At 42.3% G+C, this 19,201-nt stretch overlaps 2 protein-coding genes across 6 annotated transcripts in view; both read right to left on the bottom strand.

Moving 5' to 3' along the window:
• The window catches only part of hkdc1 (hexokinase domain containing 1), a 29,295-nt gene extending 19,739 nt beyond the window's left edge, over positions 1–9,556 (bottom strand). The window contains exons 1-3 of one of the 4 annotated variants that reach the window (XM_045723236.1): positions 9,251–9,556; positions 5,160–5,322; positions 804–952 (exon numbers count right to left, since the gene is read on the bottom strand). In XM_045723236.1, coding sequence (XP_045579192.1) covers positions 804–952; positions 5,160–5,322; positions 9,251–9,313 — 375 coding nt within the window. In that variant the 5' untranslated portion in view covers positions 9,314–9,556. Of the gene's footprint in view, positions 1–803; positions 953–1,078; positions 1,143–5,159; positions 5,323–9,250 lie in introns of those variants that run through there. The other 3 variants (XM_014213559.2, XM_045723235.1, XM_045723234.1) reach the window with 3 other exon arrangements.
• A 1,126-nt stretch (positions 9,557–10,682) lies between these two features.
• On the bottom strand, positions 10,683–17,853 carry supv3l1 (SUV3-like helicase). 2 transcript variants are annotated; one of them, XM_014213570.2, is made up of 15 exons: positions 17,331–17,838; positions 16,867–16,944; positions 16,630–16,737; positions 16,392–16,506; positions 16,068–16,236; positions 14,915–15,026; positions 14,410–14,487; positions 14,103–14,194; positions 13,727–13,907; positions 13,435–13,528; positions 12,983–13,202; positions 12,785–12,865; positions 12,523–12,699; positions 11,747–11,895; positions 10,683–11,569 (listed from the first exon to the last, which is right to left on the bottom strand). In XM_014213570.2, the coding sequence occupies exons 1-15, from the start codon at positions 17,614–17,616 to the stop codon at positions 11,161–11,163; spliced, it is 2,349 nt and encodes a 782-aa protein (XP_014069045.1). In that variant the 5' UTR covers positions 17,617–17,838; the 3' UTR covers positions 10,683–11,160. The 2 variants fall into 2 exon arrangements, with proteins under 2 accessions (XP_014069045.1, XP_014069054.1); XM_014213579.2 differs by lacking the exon at positions 12,785–12,865 and having other exon boundaries at positions 17,331–17,853.
• Positions 17,854–19,201: the final 1,348 nt, after the last annotated feature.

Raw genomic sequence — 19,201 nt, 5'->3', positions numbered from 1 at the left:
CAGCTCGCATTGATGTGCCATCCTGGATGAGCTGCACTACCTCAGCCACTTGTGTGGGTTGTAGACTCCGTCTCATGCTACCACTAGAGTGAAAGCACTGCCAGCATTCAAAAGTGACCAAAACATCAGCTAGGAAGCATAGGAACTGAGAAGTGGTCTATGGTCACCACCTGCAGAACCACTCCTTTATTGGGGGTGTCTTGCTTATTGCCTATAATTTCCACCTGTTGTCTATTCCATTTGCACAACAGCATGTGAAATTTATTGTCAATCAGTGTTGCTTCCTAAGTGGACAGTTTGATTTCACAGAAGTGTGATTGACTTGGAGTTACATTGTGTTGTTTAAGTGTTCCCTTTATTTTTTTGAGCAGTATATAAACACCTCTACTCTTATGATAAGTGCCATGGGATTTTTAGTGACCACAGAGTCAGGACACCTATTTAACGTCCCATCCGAAAGACGGCACCCTATACAGGGCAATGTCCCCAATCACTGCCCTGGGGCATTGGGATTTTTTTTAGACCAGAGGAAAGGGTGCCTCCTACCGGCCCTCCAACATCACTTCCAGCAGCATCTGGTCTCCCATCCAGGACCAACCCTGTTTAGCTTCAGAGAAGCAAGCCAGCAATGGGATGCAGGGTGGTATGCTGCTGGTAAACTTAAACTTGCGCCTCTTTTCAATGCTGATTTGAATGTCATTGAGAAAACAGAAAAGTGTCAAAGATTTTTTCGCAAACCTTTCTGAAATTCTCTAATCCGTTACATCGTAATCCGTTACTCCCCAACCCTGCATTCTACTCACCTCAGTCCCTCTACCGTTCAGGAGTTCCTCTGGGATAGGGTATGTCTCACTCTCCATCTCCACCCTTCTCTTCCCATTCTCAGACACCTTCACCTGGAGCACTTTAAACTTGGAGCCGCCCAGATCTAACGCCAGGAACTCTCCCTTCTCTGTGGAGACAACACAATTTTAACTTTGACTGACCATCTGTTCATAAAACAGCACTACACCTCCTGTCACATATAACTGAATTTATTAAGTTTATGATTAGCAAGTTGTTACATACACTACATTACCAAAATTATGTGGACACCGCATCTCATTCCAAAATCATGGGTTTGGAGATGGTCCCCCTTTGCTGCTATAACAGTCTCCACTCTTCTGGAAAAGCTTTCCACTAGATGTTGGAACATTTCTGCAGGGACTTGCTTCCATTCAGCCACAAGAGTATTAGTGAGGTCGGGCACTAATGTTGGGCGATTAGATCTGGCTTGCTGTCAGCGTTCCAATTCATCCCAAAGGTGTTTGATGGGGTTCAGGTCAGGGTTCTGTGCAGGCCAATCAAGTTCATCCACACTGATCCCGACAAAACATTTCTGTATGGACTTCAATTTGTGCACGGGGAATTGTCATTCTGAAACAGGAAAGGGCCTTCCCCAAACTGTTTCCACAAAGTTGGAAGCACAGAATCATCTAGAACATCATTGTATGCTGTAGCATTAAAAATGTCCCTTCACTGGAACGAAGGGGCCTAGCCCGAAGAATGAAAAACAATGCCCAGACCATTATTCGTCCTCCACAAAGCTTTACAGTTGGTACTATGCATCCGTGGAGGTAGCGTTCTCCGAGCATCCGCCAAACCCAGATTCATCTGTCGGACTGCCAGATGGTGAAGCGTCATTCATCACTCCAGAGAACGCGTTTCCACTGCGCCAGATTCCAATGGCGGAGAGCTTTACACCACTCCAGTCGACGCTTGGCATTGCGCATGGTGATCTTAGCCTTGTGTGCAGCTGCTCAGCCATAGAAACCCATTTCATGAAGCTCCCGACAAACAGTTCTTGTGCTGACGTTGTTTCCAGAGGCAGTTTGGAACATGGTAGTGAGTAGGTTTTGAAACTCGGCGGTCCTGTTCTGTGAGCCAGCACATCGTGGCTGAGCCGTTGTTGCTCCTAGACTTTTCCACTTCACAATAACAACACTTACAGTTGACCGGGGCAGCTTTAGCAGGGTAGAAATTTGACAAACTGAGTTGGAGGTGGCATCCTATGACGGTGCCACGTTGAAAGTCACTGAGCTCTTCAGTAAGGCCATTCTACTGCCAATGTTTTTCTATGGAGATTGCATGGCGGTGTGCTTGATTTGTTATACCTGTCAACAACGGGTGTGGCTGAAATAGCCAAATCTACTCATTTGAAGGGGTGTCTAGAGTACATACTTTTGTATACAGTGCATTTGGAAAGTATTCAGGCCCCTTGACTATTCCACATTTTGTTACGTTGCAGCCTTATTGGATTAAATAAATAAAAAAATCCTCATCAATCAACACACAATACCCCATGCTGACATTTTTTTTGTGCAAATTATACATAAAAAACTGAAATACCTTATTTACATGTATACAGACTCTCTGCTATGAGACTCAAAATAGTGCTCAGGTGCATCCTGTTTCCATTGATCATCCTTGAGATGTTTCTACAACTTGATTGGAGTCCACCTGTGGTAAATTCCATTGATTGGACATGATTTGGAAGGGCACACACCTGTCTATATTAGGTCCCAAGGTTGACAGTGCATTTGTCTAGGGAATTGTCCGTAGAGCTCCGAGGCAGGATTGTGTCGAGGCTAAACTGAGCAATCGGTGGAGAAGGGCCTTGGTCAGGGAGGTGACCGAGAACCCGATGGTCACTTTGACAGAGCTCAAGAGTTCCTCTGTGGAGATCGGTGAATCTTCCAGAAGGACAACCATCTCTGCAGCATTCCACCAAATCAGGCCTTTATAGTAGAGTGGACAGACGGAAGCTAGTCCTCAGTAAAAGGCACATGGCAGGAGTTTGCTAACAGGCATCTAAAGGACTCTCAGACCATGAGAAACAAGATTCTCTGGTCTGATGAAACCAAAATTGAAATCTTTGGCCTGAATGCCAAGCGGCACGTCTGGAGGAAACTTGGCACCATCCCTACGGTGAAGCATGGTGGTGGCAGCGTCATGCTCTGGGGATGTTTGTCAGCAGCAGGAACTGGGAGACTAGTCAGGATCGAGGGAAAGATGAACGGAGCAGAGTACAGCGAGATGCTTGATGAAAACCTTGTCCAGAGTGCTCAGGACCTCAAACTGGGACAAAGGTTCACCTTTCAACAGGACAACAACCCTAAGCACACAGCCAAGACAACGCAGGAGTGGCTTCGGGACAAGTCTCTGAATGTCCTTGAGTGGCCCAGCCAGAGCCCAGACTTGAACCCGATCGAACATCTCTGGAGAGACCTGAAAATAGCTGTCCAGACACGCTCCCCATCCAACCTGACAGAGCTTGAGAGGATCTGCAGAGAAGAATTGGAGAAACTCCCCAAATACAGGTGTGCCAAGCTTGTAGCATCATACCCAAGAAAACTTGAGGCTGTAATCACTGCCAAAGGTGCTTCAAAAAAGTACTGAGTAAAGGGTGTGAATACTTATGCAAAAGTGACATTTCCATTTTTCATTTGTTAACCTGTTATGGCTAGGGGGCAGTATTTTAACGGCTGGATAAAAAACGTACCCGATTTAATCTGGTTACTACTCCTGCCCAGTAACTAGAATATGCATATAATTATTGGCTTTGGATAGAAAACACTCCAAAGTTTATAAAACTGTTTGAATGGTGTCTGTGAGTATAACAGAACTCAAATGGCAGGTCAAAACCTGAGAGATTCCTTTACAGGAAGTGGCCTGTCTGACCATTTCTTGAATTTCTTTGCCATCTCTATCTTTTACAAAGGATCTCTGCTCTAACGTGACACTTCCTACGTCTTCCATGGGCGCTCAGAGCCCGGGAAAAAACAGAATGTCGTCATCCCAGCCCCAGGCTGAAACACATTATCGCCTTTCTCAAGTGGCCGATCAAGGGACTGTGGGCTTAGGCGCGTGCCCTGGCCGCACCCGTCTTTGTGATTTTTCCTCTGTTTGCCGAAAAGGAGATTCCCGGTCGGAATATTATCGCTTTTTTACGAGATAAATTGCATAAAAATTGATTTTAAACAGCGGTTGACATGCTTCGAAGTACGGTAATGGAATATTTAGAAATTTTTTGTCACGAATTGCGCCATGCGCGCGACCCTTCTTTACCATTCGGATAGTGTCTGGGACGCACGAACAAAACGCCGCTATTCGGATATAACGATGGATTATTTTGGACCAAACCAACATTTGTTATTGAAGTAGCAGTCCTGGGAGTGCATTCTGATGAAGACAACAAAAGGTAATCAAACTTTTATAATAGTAAATCTGATATTGGTGAGTGCTAAACTTGTCGGGTGTCTAAATAGCTAGCCCGTGATGGCTGGGCTATGTACTTAGAATATTGCAAAATGTGCTTTCACCAAAAAGCTATTTTAAAATCGGACATATCGAGTGCATAGAGGATTTCTGTATCTATAATTCTTAAAATAATTGTTATGCTTTTTGTGAACGTTTATCGTGAGTAATTTAGTAAATTGTTAGCAAATTCCCCGGAAGTTTGGGGGGTATGCTAGTTCTGAACGTCACATGCTAATGTAAAAAGCTGTTTTTTGATATAAATATGAACTTGATTGAACAAAACATGCATGTATTGTATAACATAATGTCCTAGGTGTGTCATCTGATGAAGATCATCAAAGGTTAGTGCTGCATTTAGCTGTCTTCTGGGTTTTTGTGACATTATATGCTAGCTTGAAAAATGGGTGTCTGATTATTTCTGGCTGGGTACTCTGCTGACATAATCTAATGTTTTGCTTTCGCTGTAAAGCCTTTTTGAAATCGGACAGTGTGGTTAGATAAAGGAGAGTCTTGTCTTTAAAATGCTATGAAATAGTCATATGTTTGAAAAATTGAATTTTTTGTATTTTCGCGCCACGCCTATCATTGGATATTGGAGCAGGTGTTCCGCTAGCGGAACGTCTAGATGTAAGAGGTTAATACATTTGTAAATAATTCTAAAAACCTGTTTTGCTTTGTCATTATGGGGTATTGTGGGTAGATTGAGGAGGGGAAAAAAATAATTTATTCAATTTTAGAATAAGGCTGTAAATGTGGAACAAGTAAAGGGGTCTGAATACTTTCCGAATGCACTGTATATGGTGTCAGACAGACAAAAGCAGTAGTTTCAATAATTAATGTCATCAGTGACATGTCAGCACCTGATCCATCAGGGGTTGAGAGGACATGTGTGGGCAGCATCTTGACCGCGGCTGTAGCATTGCTTTCACTGGACAGTCCTTTTTCCATGCCTGCACGAAAGCGAGCTGAAATGTCAACTAACTGGTCATCGGAGAGACGCATGGCATACAGGAATCTGTCCACCTGGTGGGGGGGGGGGCAAAGAGTAGGAGAGTCACTGTGCAACTAATCTTCAGCCAAATACAGTGGGGGGAAAAGTATTTGATCCCCTGCCAATTTTGTACATTTGCCCACTGCTAAAGAAAGGATCAGCCTATAATTTTAATGGTAGGTTTATTTGAACAGTGAGAGACAGAATAACAACAAAAATATCCAGAAAAACGCATGTCAAAAATGTTAGAAATTGATTTGCATTTTAATGAGGGAAATAAGTATTTGCCCCCTCTCAATCAGAAAGATTTCTGGCTCGCAGGGGTCTTTTATACAGGTAACGAGCTGAGATTAGGAGCACACTCTTAAAGGGAGTGCTCCTAACCGCAGCTTGTTACCTGTAAAAAAGAAACCTGTCCACAGAAGCAATCAATCAATCAGATTCCAAACTCTCCACCACGGCCAAGACCAAAGAGCTCTCCAAGGATGTCAGGGACAAGATTGTAAACCTACACAAGGCTAGAATGGGCTACAAGACCATCGCCAAGCAGCTTGGTGAGAAGGTGACAACATTTGGTGCGATTATTCGCAAATGGAAGAAACACAAAAGAACTGTCAATATCCCTCGCCCTGGTGCTCCATGCAAGATCTCACCTCGTGGGGTTGCAATGATCATGAGAATGGTGAGGAATCAGCCCAGAACTACACGGGGGGGATCTTGTCAATGATCTCAAGGCAGCTGGGACCATAGTTACCAAGAAAACAATTGGTAACACACTACGCCGTGAAGGACTGAAATCCTGCAGTGCCCGCAAGGTCCCCCTGCTCAAGAATACATATACATGCCCGTCTGAAGTTTGCCAATGAACATCTGAATGATTCAGAGGACAACTGGTGAAAGTGTTGTGGTCAGATGAGACCAAAATGGAGCTCTTTGGCATCAACTCAACTCGCCGTGTTTGGAGGAGGAGGAATGCTGCCTATGACCCCAAGAACACCATCTCCACCGTCAAATATGGAGGTGGAAACATTATGCTTTGGGGGTGTTTTTCTGCTAAGGGGACAGGACAACTTCATCGCATCTAAGGGACGATGGACGGGGCCATGTACCGTCTAATCTTGGGTGAGAACATCCTTCCCTCAGCCAGGGCATTGAAAATGGGTCGTGGATGGGTATTCCAGCATGACAATGACCCAAAACACACGGCCAAGGCAACAAAGGAGTGGCTCAAGAAGAAGCACATTAAGGTCCTGGAGTGGCCTAGCCAGTCTCCAGACCTTAATCCCATAGAAAATCTGTGGAGGGAGCTTAAGGTTCGAGTTGCCAAACGTCAGCCTCTAAACTTTAATGACTTGGAGAAGATCTGCAAAGAGGAGTGGGACAAAATCCCTCCTGAGATGTGTGCAAACCTGGTGGCCAACTACAAGAAACGTCTGACCTCTGTGATTGCCAACAAGGGTTTTGCCATCAAGTACTAAGTCATGTTTTGCAGAGGGGTCAAATACTTATTTCCCCCATTAAAATGCAAATCATTTTATAACATTTTTGACATGCGTTTTTCTGGATGTTTTTGTTGTTATTCTGTCTCTCACTGTTCAAATAAACCTACTATTAAAATTATAGACTGATCATTTCTTTGTAAGTGGGCAAACGTACAAAATCAGCAGGGGATCAAATACTTTTTCCCCCCCATTGTAACTGACAAAGAACCTACAGAGCTATAGAATGACTTGACTATATCCAAGTAAAGGACCAAACATAAATATTGTAAAGTTAGCCTTGCAAGTGTGAATGATTCAGAATAATGACTGAAACTACTCCTATAATCCAAAATCAAATCTGTCCCATGCTTTCTCAGAGGCCCATCTGTGGAAAAAAATAAAAAGTCATCTTCTAGTTTCCTGTATCCACACTTCAAACAAAACCAAACAAACAGTTGAATACAGAGCATGAGAAGAAAGAGTTTAAAGAGGCTAAGACACATGGGATTTAACTGTTACTAATGCGGTGGAAAAGGAATTGAATGCAGTATTTTGGTTTTAAATGATCATGCCAAAGTCATCAATTATGGGATAGTTTTCATCCCGAATACGGATTCAACCCCTGATGACAACCACACAGCTGACAACCACACAGCTGACTACTTGAAAGTAAAACATGGAATATAATACATTAAACTCTTTACATACAGTGCATTCAGGAAGTATTCAGATCCCTTAATTTTTTACACATTTTGTTACGTTACAGCCTTATTCTAAAATGGATTAAATCGTTTTTTCCCCCAATCTACCCACAATACCCCATAATGACAAAGCAAAAAACAGGTTTAGAAATGTTTGCAAATGTATATAATATGACATTTACATAAGTATTCAGACCCTTTACTCTGTACTTTCTTGAAGCACCTTGGGCAGTGATTACTGCCTTGAGTCTTCTTGGGTATGACGCTACAAGCTTGGCACACCTGTATTTGGGGAGTTTCTCCCATTATTTTCTGCAGATCGTCTCAAGCTCTGTCAGGTTGGATGGGGAATATCGCTGCACAGCTATTTTAAGGTCTCTCCAGAGATGTTCGATCGGGTTCAAGTCCGGGCCACTCAAGGACATTGAGACTTGTCCCGAAGCCACTCCTGCGTTGTCTGGGCTGTGTGCTTAGGGTTGTTGTCCTGTTGGAAGGTGAACCGTCACCCCAGTCTGAGGTCCTAAGCGCTTTGGAGCAGGTTTTCATCAAGGATCTCTCTATACTTTGCTCCGTTCATCTTTCCCTCAATCCTGACTAGTCTCCCAGTCCCTGCTGCTGAAAAACATCCCCTCAGCATGATGCTGCCACCACCATGGTTTACCGTAGGGATGGTTTTGGCCAGGTGATGAGCGGTGCCTGGTTTCCTCCAGATCTGTGCCTTGACACAATCCTGTCTCAGAGTTCTACGGACAATTCCTTTGACCTCATGGCTGGCTTGGTTTTGGCTCTGACATGCACTGTCAACTGTGGAACCTTACATAGACAGGTGTGTGCCTTTCCAAATCATGTTCAATCAATTTAATTTTCCACAGGTGTACTCCAATCAAGTTGTAGAAACATCTCAAGGATGATCAATGTAAACAGGATGCACCTGAGCTCAATTTCAAGTCTCATAGCAAAGGGTCTGAATACTTATGTTAATAAGGTATTTCACATTTTTATACATTTGCAAACATTTCTAAAAACCTGTTTTCACTTTGTCATTAGGGGGTATTGTGTGTGGATTTATGATGAAAAAAAAATGCATTTAATCAATTTTAGAATAAGGCTGTAACTTAACAAAATGTGGGAAAACTGAAGGGGTCTGAATACTCTACGAATGCACTGCATATCAGTAAAGCTGTCAAACTGTGATGACAAATCCCTTTCCAATGTACATGGTTTCAGAGGACAAGGTCCCCTTTTGTCTTGCAATCCCTACTATCTATCCGTGTAAATGAGTAATGCAACAAGATGGTTAATCATTCCTTAAGCAACATTGTGAAATAAATGTAGCCCCATTAAGCCACCACACCAGTCAGGATTTCATACCTGAATGAAGGGCCTCCTCATCAAAAGGCTTCAACTGACTCAGACATTTCACATTCAGGCATAAATGAAATACATTTACAGTAATCCTGTAGACTGCAGTAAATACTGCTATGAACTATTTGGAAACTCCAGCAAATATCATTTAAATTCTACAAACTAACATTTTAGCCAAATGTTTCTCTCTCTAGAAACTCTAAACCATCCTTTGCGCTGTAATTCACAAACAAGTTGTTGGAGAAAATACAAAAAAAGTAATCCTGCCCATGCATTACATGCAACTGACATGATTACAGTATCACCAAAATCTGTATTTCTATAGTAACTAGGCTATTTGCAGTATGTATACATAACCATAACAAACAAACTTCTGATCAAATACAACACTTGACATCTCAGAAATGTCTCACCTTCCTGATTTGGTCCTCCTGCAGCTTGGAGAAATAGAAAGAGAGCAAGTGCACCGCAAACATCTTCACTTCTGTTACCTGTAAATTATATCCTGCAACTAATGTCTCTGCTCAAAGCAATACAACCTGAATCAGAATAATCTCATAGATATTAACAGTTTTCCTCTCTTGAAGCTGTCCAGTTTCAGTCCATGAGCTTGTTGCTCTCTGTCCCCTCAGCTCCAATGTGAGTGTGGTATGAGTGTTTTTTTTCTCCCTCAGTGGATTGTTTTCCACCTCTCCCTGACTTTGCGAGTGAAGCCATAACCAGCCCTTCCATTGGCTCAATAATTAATAGCCTATCTCCTAGCTCTCTCTCTTACTGGTCTACTTCTTGGATCTCTCCTAGCAATGCCTTGGCTCAGTTCCAAAGATCACTTTCCTTTGGAACCATGGGGTCTTTTACCATTTCTAATTCAAAAGACAAGGATGGGTTCAACAATAGAAATGGAAACATAGATCAATATATCAAGGCCATGTTTTTATAATGGGTACCTTGGTTGGAAGATCTAGGGTTATTTTAGGCCCAGTATAAGGGTGCTCACTGGTTCCATTTCTAACAATTCAGAAGGTTGAAACGTCATCATCATATCCAAACTTCTAAACAACAGCTTCAATCAGTTCACAAATATTGGGATTCTTTTGTAACAAATTAGTAAATAATGAAATTCTGTCCCTGTTCTCACTCCCAGTTAGTCTGGCAAACACCTAACTCTCAAAGTCCTCAAAGTCTGGAATGTCTTTTTGATGTTGTCGGACTCTGCACAATGTGTTGATAATGAAGGGGGCTGACTGGCTCTCCGTCTTTTTCACTCAAACACCCAAAGCCACACACAGCCCCCAAGTGCCACTCCCTTCCATTACAACAGTTGGATTTTCAAATCCTAACAACAAGAGGTCTCAACCCCCAAGGCACAAAATACATGAGTGAATCAATCAAACCCGTCGTACAATTTCTGAGAGAATATTGCATTAACAAACTGCCTCACTTCCAAGACCAGTGTAGCCACAACTCTCCATGCACTGAATCAAGTGGGTCGTGTCAACCAGACTAACTCCCAATGGCTGTTGTGTTTTGAAAGTGGCTAAAACTGATCCCATTGCAGAGAATGCTTTGAATGCAGCACATGGCCTGAAAGTGTCTCATGACCTTTGTCACATGGTCTATGAAATGGTCATGACACAATTAAGGTGTTATAAGCCGTGTCAAAAGGCAAGAAAATCATTGTCATGACATATCTTATAACCATTTAACAATTGTTGATAGGTTAAGAAGCTGTATGACAGGTCTACAACATTGTCATTACCGAGTAAAGTGTCAAATTATTATAGAGACATTCTCCACCTTATGTCTCACATCAAATAAATACAAAAGGCCTCATCAAAACAAAAATATTATTACACTTTTTTTAATCAATCACCTTATCATTTATGGTATTTCAATTCCTTAAATCATACATAGGGGCATATAAATCACTGGTGGTAACATTTGAGTTTCCGGCAGTTACACTAGGCTAGCCCAAGCATGTGATGGGCACATAGTGTAACATTGTCATTACTTGCTGCGCGAGACAGACTATCCGTCTACATGAAGATGCAGTCAACCACTTTACTTTTCAAGTAATGAAAAGATTACCGCAAAATGACTGTGTAATAAGATAAGATACTACTTTGGATTTTTACATCACCTTTTTTCCCATACAATGACTATCTGTTTTTGAGCAGGTATACAAAGGAGCTGGGGCATACACATACAATTAATCACATCTTTAGCCACTGAAAATGCATGACACCGCCTGGTATGAAGTCCAGTCAAAATGAGACAAAACCTGCTCCGTTTTAGTTAGGACCTCAGGCAGAAACTGGGACGGTCACTTCTTTTTCTTCTTATTCCCTTTCGTTTTATTATTCCCCGCAACCAGTTTGACTCCTTCTTCCTCTTGGCGGTGCACTTTGGACCACTCCTTCTGAAGTCGCCTTAGGAGGTCAGGAGTCAGTAAGCCCTCCTGTACCAGGCGGGAGCCTAGGGACTTGTCCAGCTGCGAACCTTCTACTCCACTGTCCTGGGCCTTGGGGGCTCCTCGGCCCCTCCTTGGGGATACTGGGCTGGGCCCCAGCCTCCTCTGGTTGGACAGCGGGTTTGTCCCCGGGGGGGCGTTGGTCTCTGTGGCTCGGATGAGTCGTGTGATGTTGCGCACACCCACCTGGATGATGCTGTCCAGCTCCTGCTGAATCTCTCGGACATGATTGGCGTCCGGGAACATGTCCATGAAGCGGTAGCTGGCGACATGTGGAGAGGATTATTACTATCTAATTGAGATTATTTGCAATAAAGACAATCAATGACCTCATTATACACATTGTGTTACTCAATTCTGTGATGACTATTAGCACAAGAGCAATTGGTAATTTGGCTTGGTGAATGGTTTGGTATAGGTAAGGTAGAGATGAAATCACCTGAGCCAGAGGTAGAGGTCTAGCACGTCATGGACAGCCTCCAGGTGCACCAGGTCCTTGATGTTCTTGGGTGGGACCAGCGGCCAGCTGACGTGCCGACACACCCAGTCAAAGGTCAGGGGCTCATCTCTGCTGAACTGTCTGGCAAACTGGACACGGAGAGATTGTGTGTGATGTGACGCTCTCCCAATCAGTCTCATCATCCAGCCCCAAACACTATAGTGCTATAAACCTTATCAATAGGATTACACTTAGACCATAGTCACAGTAATAGTCATTCATCCAATCCACAACAGATCTTATCAATACTGTTGCCTGAACACCACTCATGTCCCGTCCCTTAAAGCCCAACAACCAACAATAAAACCTTATCAATGCTGTTATAGTTCCAGTGAGACGGTTCATATCAGAGGCAAACTGGCAACGTCATGCCAGAATATTAATCAATGGCGTGACTCAAGCAAGGACATGTGCTTCCTATGACAAATTCTATATTCCAAATGGTGGACCTATCCCTGAATAACATGAAATTAGGGTGTTAACCAGTCTAATTCAGTCAGAGGTCAAAGTCTGTATTCACAAAGTGTCTCAGAGTAGTAGTGCTGATCTAGGATCAGGTCCCCCCTGTCCATACAATCTTATTCATTATGATCTTAAAGGCAATGCTGATCCTATATCAGCACTCCTACTCATACTTTCTGAATGCGGGCCCAGATGTTTAAACAAGTGTTGCTAATGGGAAAGGGATTCTTCTGTAAACATGTCTCTGCTCCTACCTTCAGGAAGGAGGTGCACACAAAGGGCTGCTTCTTGTTGATGGGCGCAGTGCAGAACACATATCGAGAGCGCAGGTTGAGGGGAATGTGCTGGATCATGTCAGCCAGGAACTTGAAGTCGTCAATGTTGCACACAAAGTACATACCATCAACTTGGGAGAGGCTCACAAATATATCCTGGGGGTAGAAAGAAAATGGGTAACTTTTAAATGAACACAAATAATTCAATATAATTTTTTTGCAATGAAGTAAAGAAACGTACTATCAGATTGGACAAGGTGGCATCAGGTAAGTGGTAGGCAAACATTTCAATCTGCTCTGCTGTGGGGTGCAGCCCAGCTGTCTAGGATTAGGAAATTAACACCATGTCATATTTGATTGTCATTAAATAAAATAAAGGATATTGAATAGTCCGAACAGAAGGACAAAATTCAGAAATGGCCCATGTGCTGTTCCTCACCTCTATGGCGTCCACGGTCCTGCTTAGTATCTCCTTGAGGATTGGCAGGTCGTCGCGGTGCATGGTGGTGACCTCGCCCTCTTTGAAGATGGAGCTGAAGCGTCCGGCCCGCCCGGCGATCTGGAGAGCCTGAGATGTGGAGATGGTGTCCAGCTCCTTCTCACCCTTCTCATTGATGTTGGGTTTCACCAGTGAGTTAAAGATGATTCTCTTGATACTCCTAGTGTGGGAGGGACATGGTAGCGCGCTTATAGAGGCAACAACTACAACTTTACAGCAAACCAAAAATCATCTAATCATGGAAGAAATGTGTATATTTTTTCTGTTTAGTATTTTTATGACAATCTGTAGAACAATGTACTTCAAACGTAATATGTATTGTCAGCGATAAATTAAAATGAAAGAAGGCTTCAACAATATGCTAACAAAATCAGTTTCAATGGTCAACTCACAGGTTTAGTCCCATCCCTATGGCATCTGTTGCAACCAGGATCTTACACGGGTCCTCTGGGTCATTGAACTTCTTTGCTTGAGATAGTTTGGTGCCTGTTGACCATATAATTTACAGAGCTTTAATGATACACACTATTATACATTTAAGGATGAGTAATGTCACAGCGGGAGTATATCAGTTATTTGTTTTTCCGTCCAGCACCTGAACAAGTTGAATGTCCGTATTTTACATTTTTCACACCATTCTAACTCTCCATCACCTCAATCACTGACATCTAAAAACAACCTTACCAGGTGGAAGGCTGCCGTAGATGACCGCACACTCCAGGCCTCTGATCTCGATCTGCCTACTGATGGAGTAAATATCGTTTTTGCTGAAGCATACGATGCAGTCGCCTGGTCGCAGGTTATCCAGAGACTCCACAGCATGGTCCAGGATTGAGAAAGGAGTGAGCCTCTTGTAGTTACGAACCTACCAGTAGATTGGGTCAACTGTAAGACACTTGACGTCACAAGTATTTTTTGGGAGCCGGTCTAGAATCCCGAGTTTTTATTCTCATAGGATAAGACCGTTGATATTCAGTATAATCATGTTAATGACATGATGACGGGAACAGTCTCATTAGAAGCCAAACACACTAATGTTCACTAGATTGGCCAGACTCACCTCCACCTCCTCCCCTGTCGTGTACATGAGCTCTGTGACAAAGTTAATAGCTGCAGGCTCTCCGCACACATGGATCTCCTCAGCACACAAACCTATTCCCGGGACACAGAGTAAAGGCATAAGAGGGAAAGCGGAAAAAGAACAATCCATTAGTTATTACTGTGAAATCATCATTTTACCTTATCATTATTGACTTAATAAATAGCTTGTCATTTATCTACCATAACAAAGTGCAACCAAATATTCCGATTTTGTGATCTAACAATGGCCTGTAGTTTGTCCTAACTGTCACTGTGAAGTTACTGACCGAGAAGAGCCCTAGTCCAGGCCCATCCCCTCGATATGTCTCTGATCATCTGGATCTCATCAATGACCGCAACTTCATCTAGAAAAAACACACAAGACACGTTTCACATGTTAGTCAACACTCAGATGGTAATAAGAAACGTCAAATGCAATCGAGCTCTATCAGAACATGAATCTAATACTTAAATCAAGGGTGTCAAACAAATGGTATACTTTAAAATGACTAAAACCAAATTGAAATTGTTTTGAAATTATAATGGACCTACACTCCTACAGCTTCTTGACTGTGTCCAGCTCGCTAAAAATCACCTGAATGAAAGCTGGATAGTCAGGGAGCATCGGAAATCCCCAAAACAATAGATAGAGGACTATTTTTGGCAAATTTTGACAGCGAGGAAATATAACCGATTTTCAGTGCGGCCCTCTGGACCTCGTTGAAGACTGAATGCAGCCCTAATGTACATTAAATATGTTTAACAAGTTGAGCGATAAGGTAAGATACTGACATGGTGTTGTGACACTGCACATCTCGATAGTACAGGCCACATGCTCAGCTTGTCTCCCCTCCTCATCCACAAATGTTCTCTCCTCTCCTGTCACCAAATCACATGGCACACCCTGGGAGAAACAAAAAGGAAATTTAACGTCTTCCTTTGACATAGTGCTCTGAGAATTAACTTAAACATTTTGGAAATTATTGGTAAGAAACGCTTAGATAAACAAATTTTACTTCAATTTTTTCAAGGTAAATGGGCATTTCCATGCTAATGGAATTATGTTGAGACTCATATTTTTCACTTTAAAATGTATACCAAACATTGATTTAAAAGTTGAACAAACCATAGAACTCTATTCACAAGGCCCAATTTCAACAATTTCCACTGAAGATGTTACAAAAACAGGAGAATAAAATACATTTTACCATAAAACTTTGCATCTGCATTTTTATGTATTGTGTAAATAGTTTTTTTTATTTATCTGTTATTTTACCAGGTAAGTTGACTGAGAACACATTCTCATTTACAGAAACGACCTGGGGAATAGTTACAGGTGAGAGGAGGGGGATGAATGAGCCAATTGTAAACTGGGGATTATTAGGTGACCGTGATAGTTTGAGGGCCAGATTGGGAATTTAGCCAGTACACCAGGGTTAACACCCCTACTCATACGATAAGTGCCATGGGTACTTTAATGACCTCAGAGAGTCAGGACACCCGTTTTAACGTCCCATCCGAAAGACAGCACCCTCCACAGGGCAGTGTCCCCAATCACTGCCCTGGGGCATTGGGATATTTTTTAGACCAGAGGAAAGGGTGCCTCCTACTGGCCCTCCAACACCACTTCCAGCAGCATCTGGTCTCCCATCCAGGGACTGACCAGGACCAACCCTGCTTAGCTTCAGAAGCAAGCCAGCAGTGGTATGCAGGGTGGTATGCTGCTGGCCAAAGTAGTCTAAAGTAGTCATTGTGCACTGAGTTGTATGGTTTGTTAAACCTTGAAATCAATGGTTTCTGTTTGGCATTTTAAAGTAAAAAATCTGAGTCTCAACATAATTCCATTAGCATGGAATTGCCCATTTGCCACAGTATGCAAAAAGCCTTCTAAATGACGTATTCTCTCTATGGAAGGGTATACTAGTGAAAGAGGGGTTATACTAACAGCCTTGTTGCTCTTTTCAAAGATCTCATGTGCTAACAGCTTCAACGGTCCACAGTAGACTCCAGACTTGGCAGCCAGGTATCTCTGAATTGCATGATGGGTCTTTCCACTGTTGGTGGGGCCAGCATGGAATATCACTTTCCTCTGGATGGCTCTAGCCTCAGGGTACCTGGGAAACATTCAAGTGGATGGCTGAAAGACAGTTGTGTGGAGTATTGTATGAACATGGCACTGTATATATATATATATATATATATATATATATACACACACACACATTGTGTAGATAGTTGAGGTCACCTAAAGATGACGTGTGATACTTACCAATTAGCTGGTACACGCAGATCACTGATTTTGCGTAGATCCTCCATGCAGTCCAGCATGGGGAAAATCTGCTTGGCATGTCTCATGAAGTAAGGATAAAGGTCATCTATGTGGCCTGACGAGAACAAGCAAAAACACTCATCAGTTGACAGGGTGTGAGGGGTTGGAATTAAGTTCCAACTTGCAGTTTCTTTAAATCACTTGATTCCGTAAATGATAAGCACAGTGTTGAACTCACCTGCTCCACAGCATATGTCATTGAAGATGATATGAAGGTCTGCACTGAGCATAGAGATTTCTAGCACATACTTCCGAAAACTGATGAAGGCTTGGTGAAAGAGGCGAGCTGACATGGAGAGATCAATGTTTTAGTATGACCATAAGGCAAGTTGGAGAAGTATCATCACAAAAAATATATTTGATGAGAGTACCAGACCGTTATGCCAGCCAGTTGAAATGATTATGTTGTTCTCACCATCGAGACCTTGATCCGCTGCAATTTTTTGCATCTCTTTCCTTTTGTAGAACTTGTTCAACATTTTGAGAAGTTCATCTGTTAGGAGAAACCACATGGGTCTGGTAAAATTGCCATACAGTAGACCTATTCTTAAAGCTATAGGCTAAACATTATTGAAAGCAAGTCACAGCGAACACGTTTACAAAATATCTATTGACAGGGCATTTGTCCAGCAGTTCATAAGATCTTGAAAAGTCTCAGACTGAGACATGACTGTAGACTCCATAGCATACAGTTAGAATACAGCCACGTCTCAGGGCCAACGGCTAACGTTAGCCTGTTGATGACAGCTAAGTGGAGGATATCATCAACAGTTTAGTAGCAGTCAGCTACAGATATACTGACAGTTTTCAATTGACAGCTAATCTGTGTAGATGGCAATCAACATTAACAGTTAGCACTACAATATGGATGTACAGTACTTTTGTCCAAAGGTTGCGTGAGCTCAGCTCCCACTGCCCCATCACTGCCGACATCACTCTTAATACTGAGAGGCACAAATAGTGAGGTGTCTGGTGGTCGTGACGAACTGTTTGAAGAAACACCTTGTCGGGTGGACACAGAACCAGACAAGGACCCTTTCAATAACGTTATAGATCCAAAGTGTACACAACGACTGTCCACCAGAGCATTTGTGTTTCGTACAGATATGGCGCATATTCTGTGTTGTACTCGTGAGAACAGAAGCATACAGCGGTTTATTGACATTCTTAGTTGCTAGATATAGTCCGCGATTATGTTGCCTTGTCTGGTTTGTGTCAATAAACACTTTTCAATGTCCCATTTTGCAGTTGATCAATCTTTTCCCTGGTAACACTTTGCAGAGGACGGTCAACGTCGGCTTCATTCTGTGATACAACGTGCAGGAGGACCCTTGTTTGGATTGCAGTCCAGAAATATGCCTGTAGCGATTTGTTAGATGTGTTTATTATATTAATTCACAAAATGCAGTGCTTTAGTTAGAAAATATACAAACTGTTTCTATAGAAATGACTTGATGATACATTCAAATAATACATGTATTATGGCAGCACAAGTCTACTGATAATACTTCTGGTAAATCTGTAGTGCATAAATTCCACAAACCAAACGGACCCCAAAAACGTCAAAGTGCGAAAAAAGAAAAGGAAAATGAAAACAAATCGAAGACAGTACAGTATAAAGATAGGCAGAAACTGCTTCTCCCAAAGAAATCCCCGATAACACTTGTAGGCGATGTCATGTGATGTTCTGCCTCTGGGTTTAGAAACTCTCTGAAGCAGCAAATTGACATTTCAATCACGAAAATAGAATGCCTACTATGACTCAGCATTTGAGTGCGATCAGTGGCACACAATATTGTGAAACATTTTTTATTTGAATGCATATAACCAGTTAAATCCATATAACCAGTGTGTAGGTAAGACCAGGATTGAAAATGTAGGCGCTATCCAGAATCCTTGGGATCCCTACCCTTTTAACCCGTGCATTAGAAATCTCTAACGCCCATAAAGGTCCGGTGCAAACTCCCATTTACCAACATTATACCTTGAAGGTGCCGAATAGGCATTTTTTAGGTTGCTTGTACATTTTTATTTAGACCTTTTTTGGAAGTACATACCGATTGTAAAGGGAGTAAATTAAGATTGCTGCTTAGCGAACCCCTATTTGGTGATGAACGAACGTATTTTGATATTATAACTCTTGCATAGCTGGTGAATATGATTTGGAATCGGAGCTTTCTGGGCGTTAGAGATCTCTAACCATATACATTAACCTAGCATAGTGATGCGTCGTTCGCGACCTAGTCTCTTTTTGAACAGATATTTTTGGTGAACATCGCGAACTGAATCACATCGGTGAAAGAGCCTTTCATTTGGCTCCCTGATTTGCATACTGCTGTTACCATAGCCGCGGGAAGTAGGGGTGATGCAACACCTACTGATAAATAAACAAAATATGAAACTAGGCCTTTAGTGCTCCTGTATGAGGGAGAAAAATACTTTCCAGCACCCCTACTTCCCACAGCTATAGTAGTAGCAGTATGCATAAATAACTATCTAAGAGTGTGAGTCCTCACTGCAGAAACAATAAATAGTGGGGAGTGTGTCAATCTGATCCATTCTGATTTTTTTCAGTGTAAGAAAAAAAATCTAATAACTTGGCCAGGTAAATATTTATTTGAGCTGGCATTTTACCATCTGAAAATGGTAGCCTTTCTTTCGGGCTTTAAATTGGAGATTTGCCATTTTATCATAGTTGTATATCGATTTTGAATGAAGAGCCGTTACGGGGACAAATGAGCCGGCTCTTT

The sequence above is a fragment of the Salmo salar genome, chromosome ssa01, assembly GCF_905237065.1.
Source record: "Salmo salar chromosome ssa01, Ssal_v3.1, whole genome shotgun sequence".
Taxonomy (NCBI): domain Eukaryota; kingdom Metazoa; phylum Chordata; class Actinopteri; order Salmoniformes; family Salmonidae; genus Salmo; species Salmo salar.
This window is presented reverse-complemented; position numbering and strand designations above follow the sequence as displayed.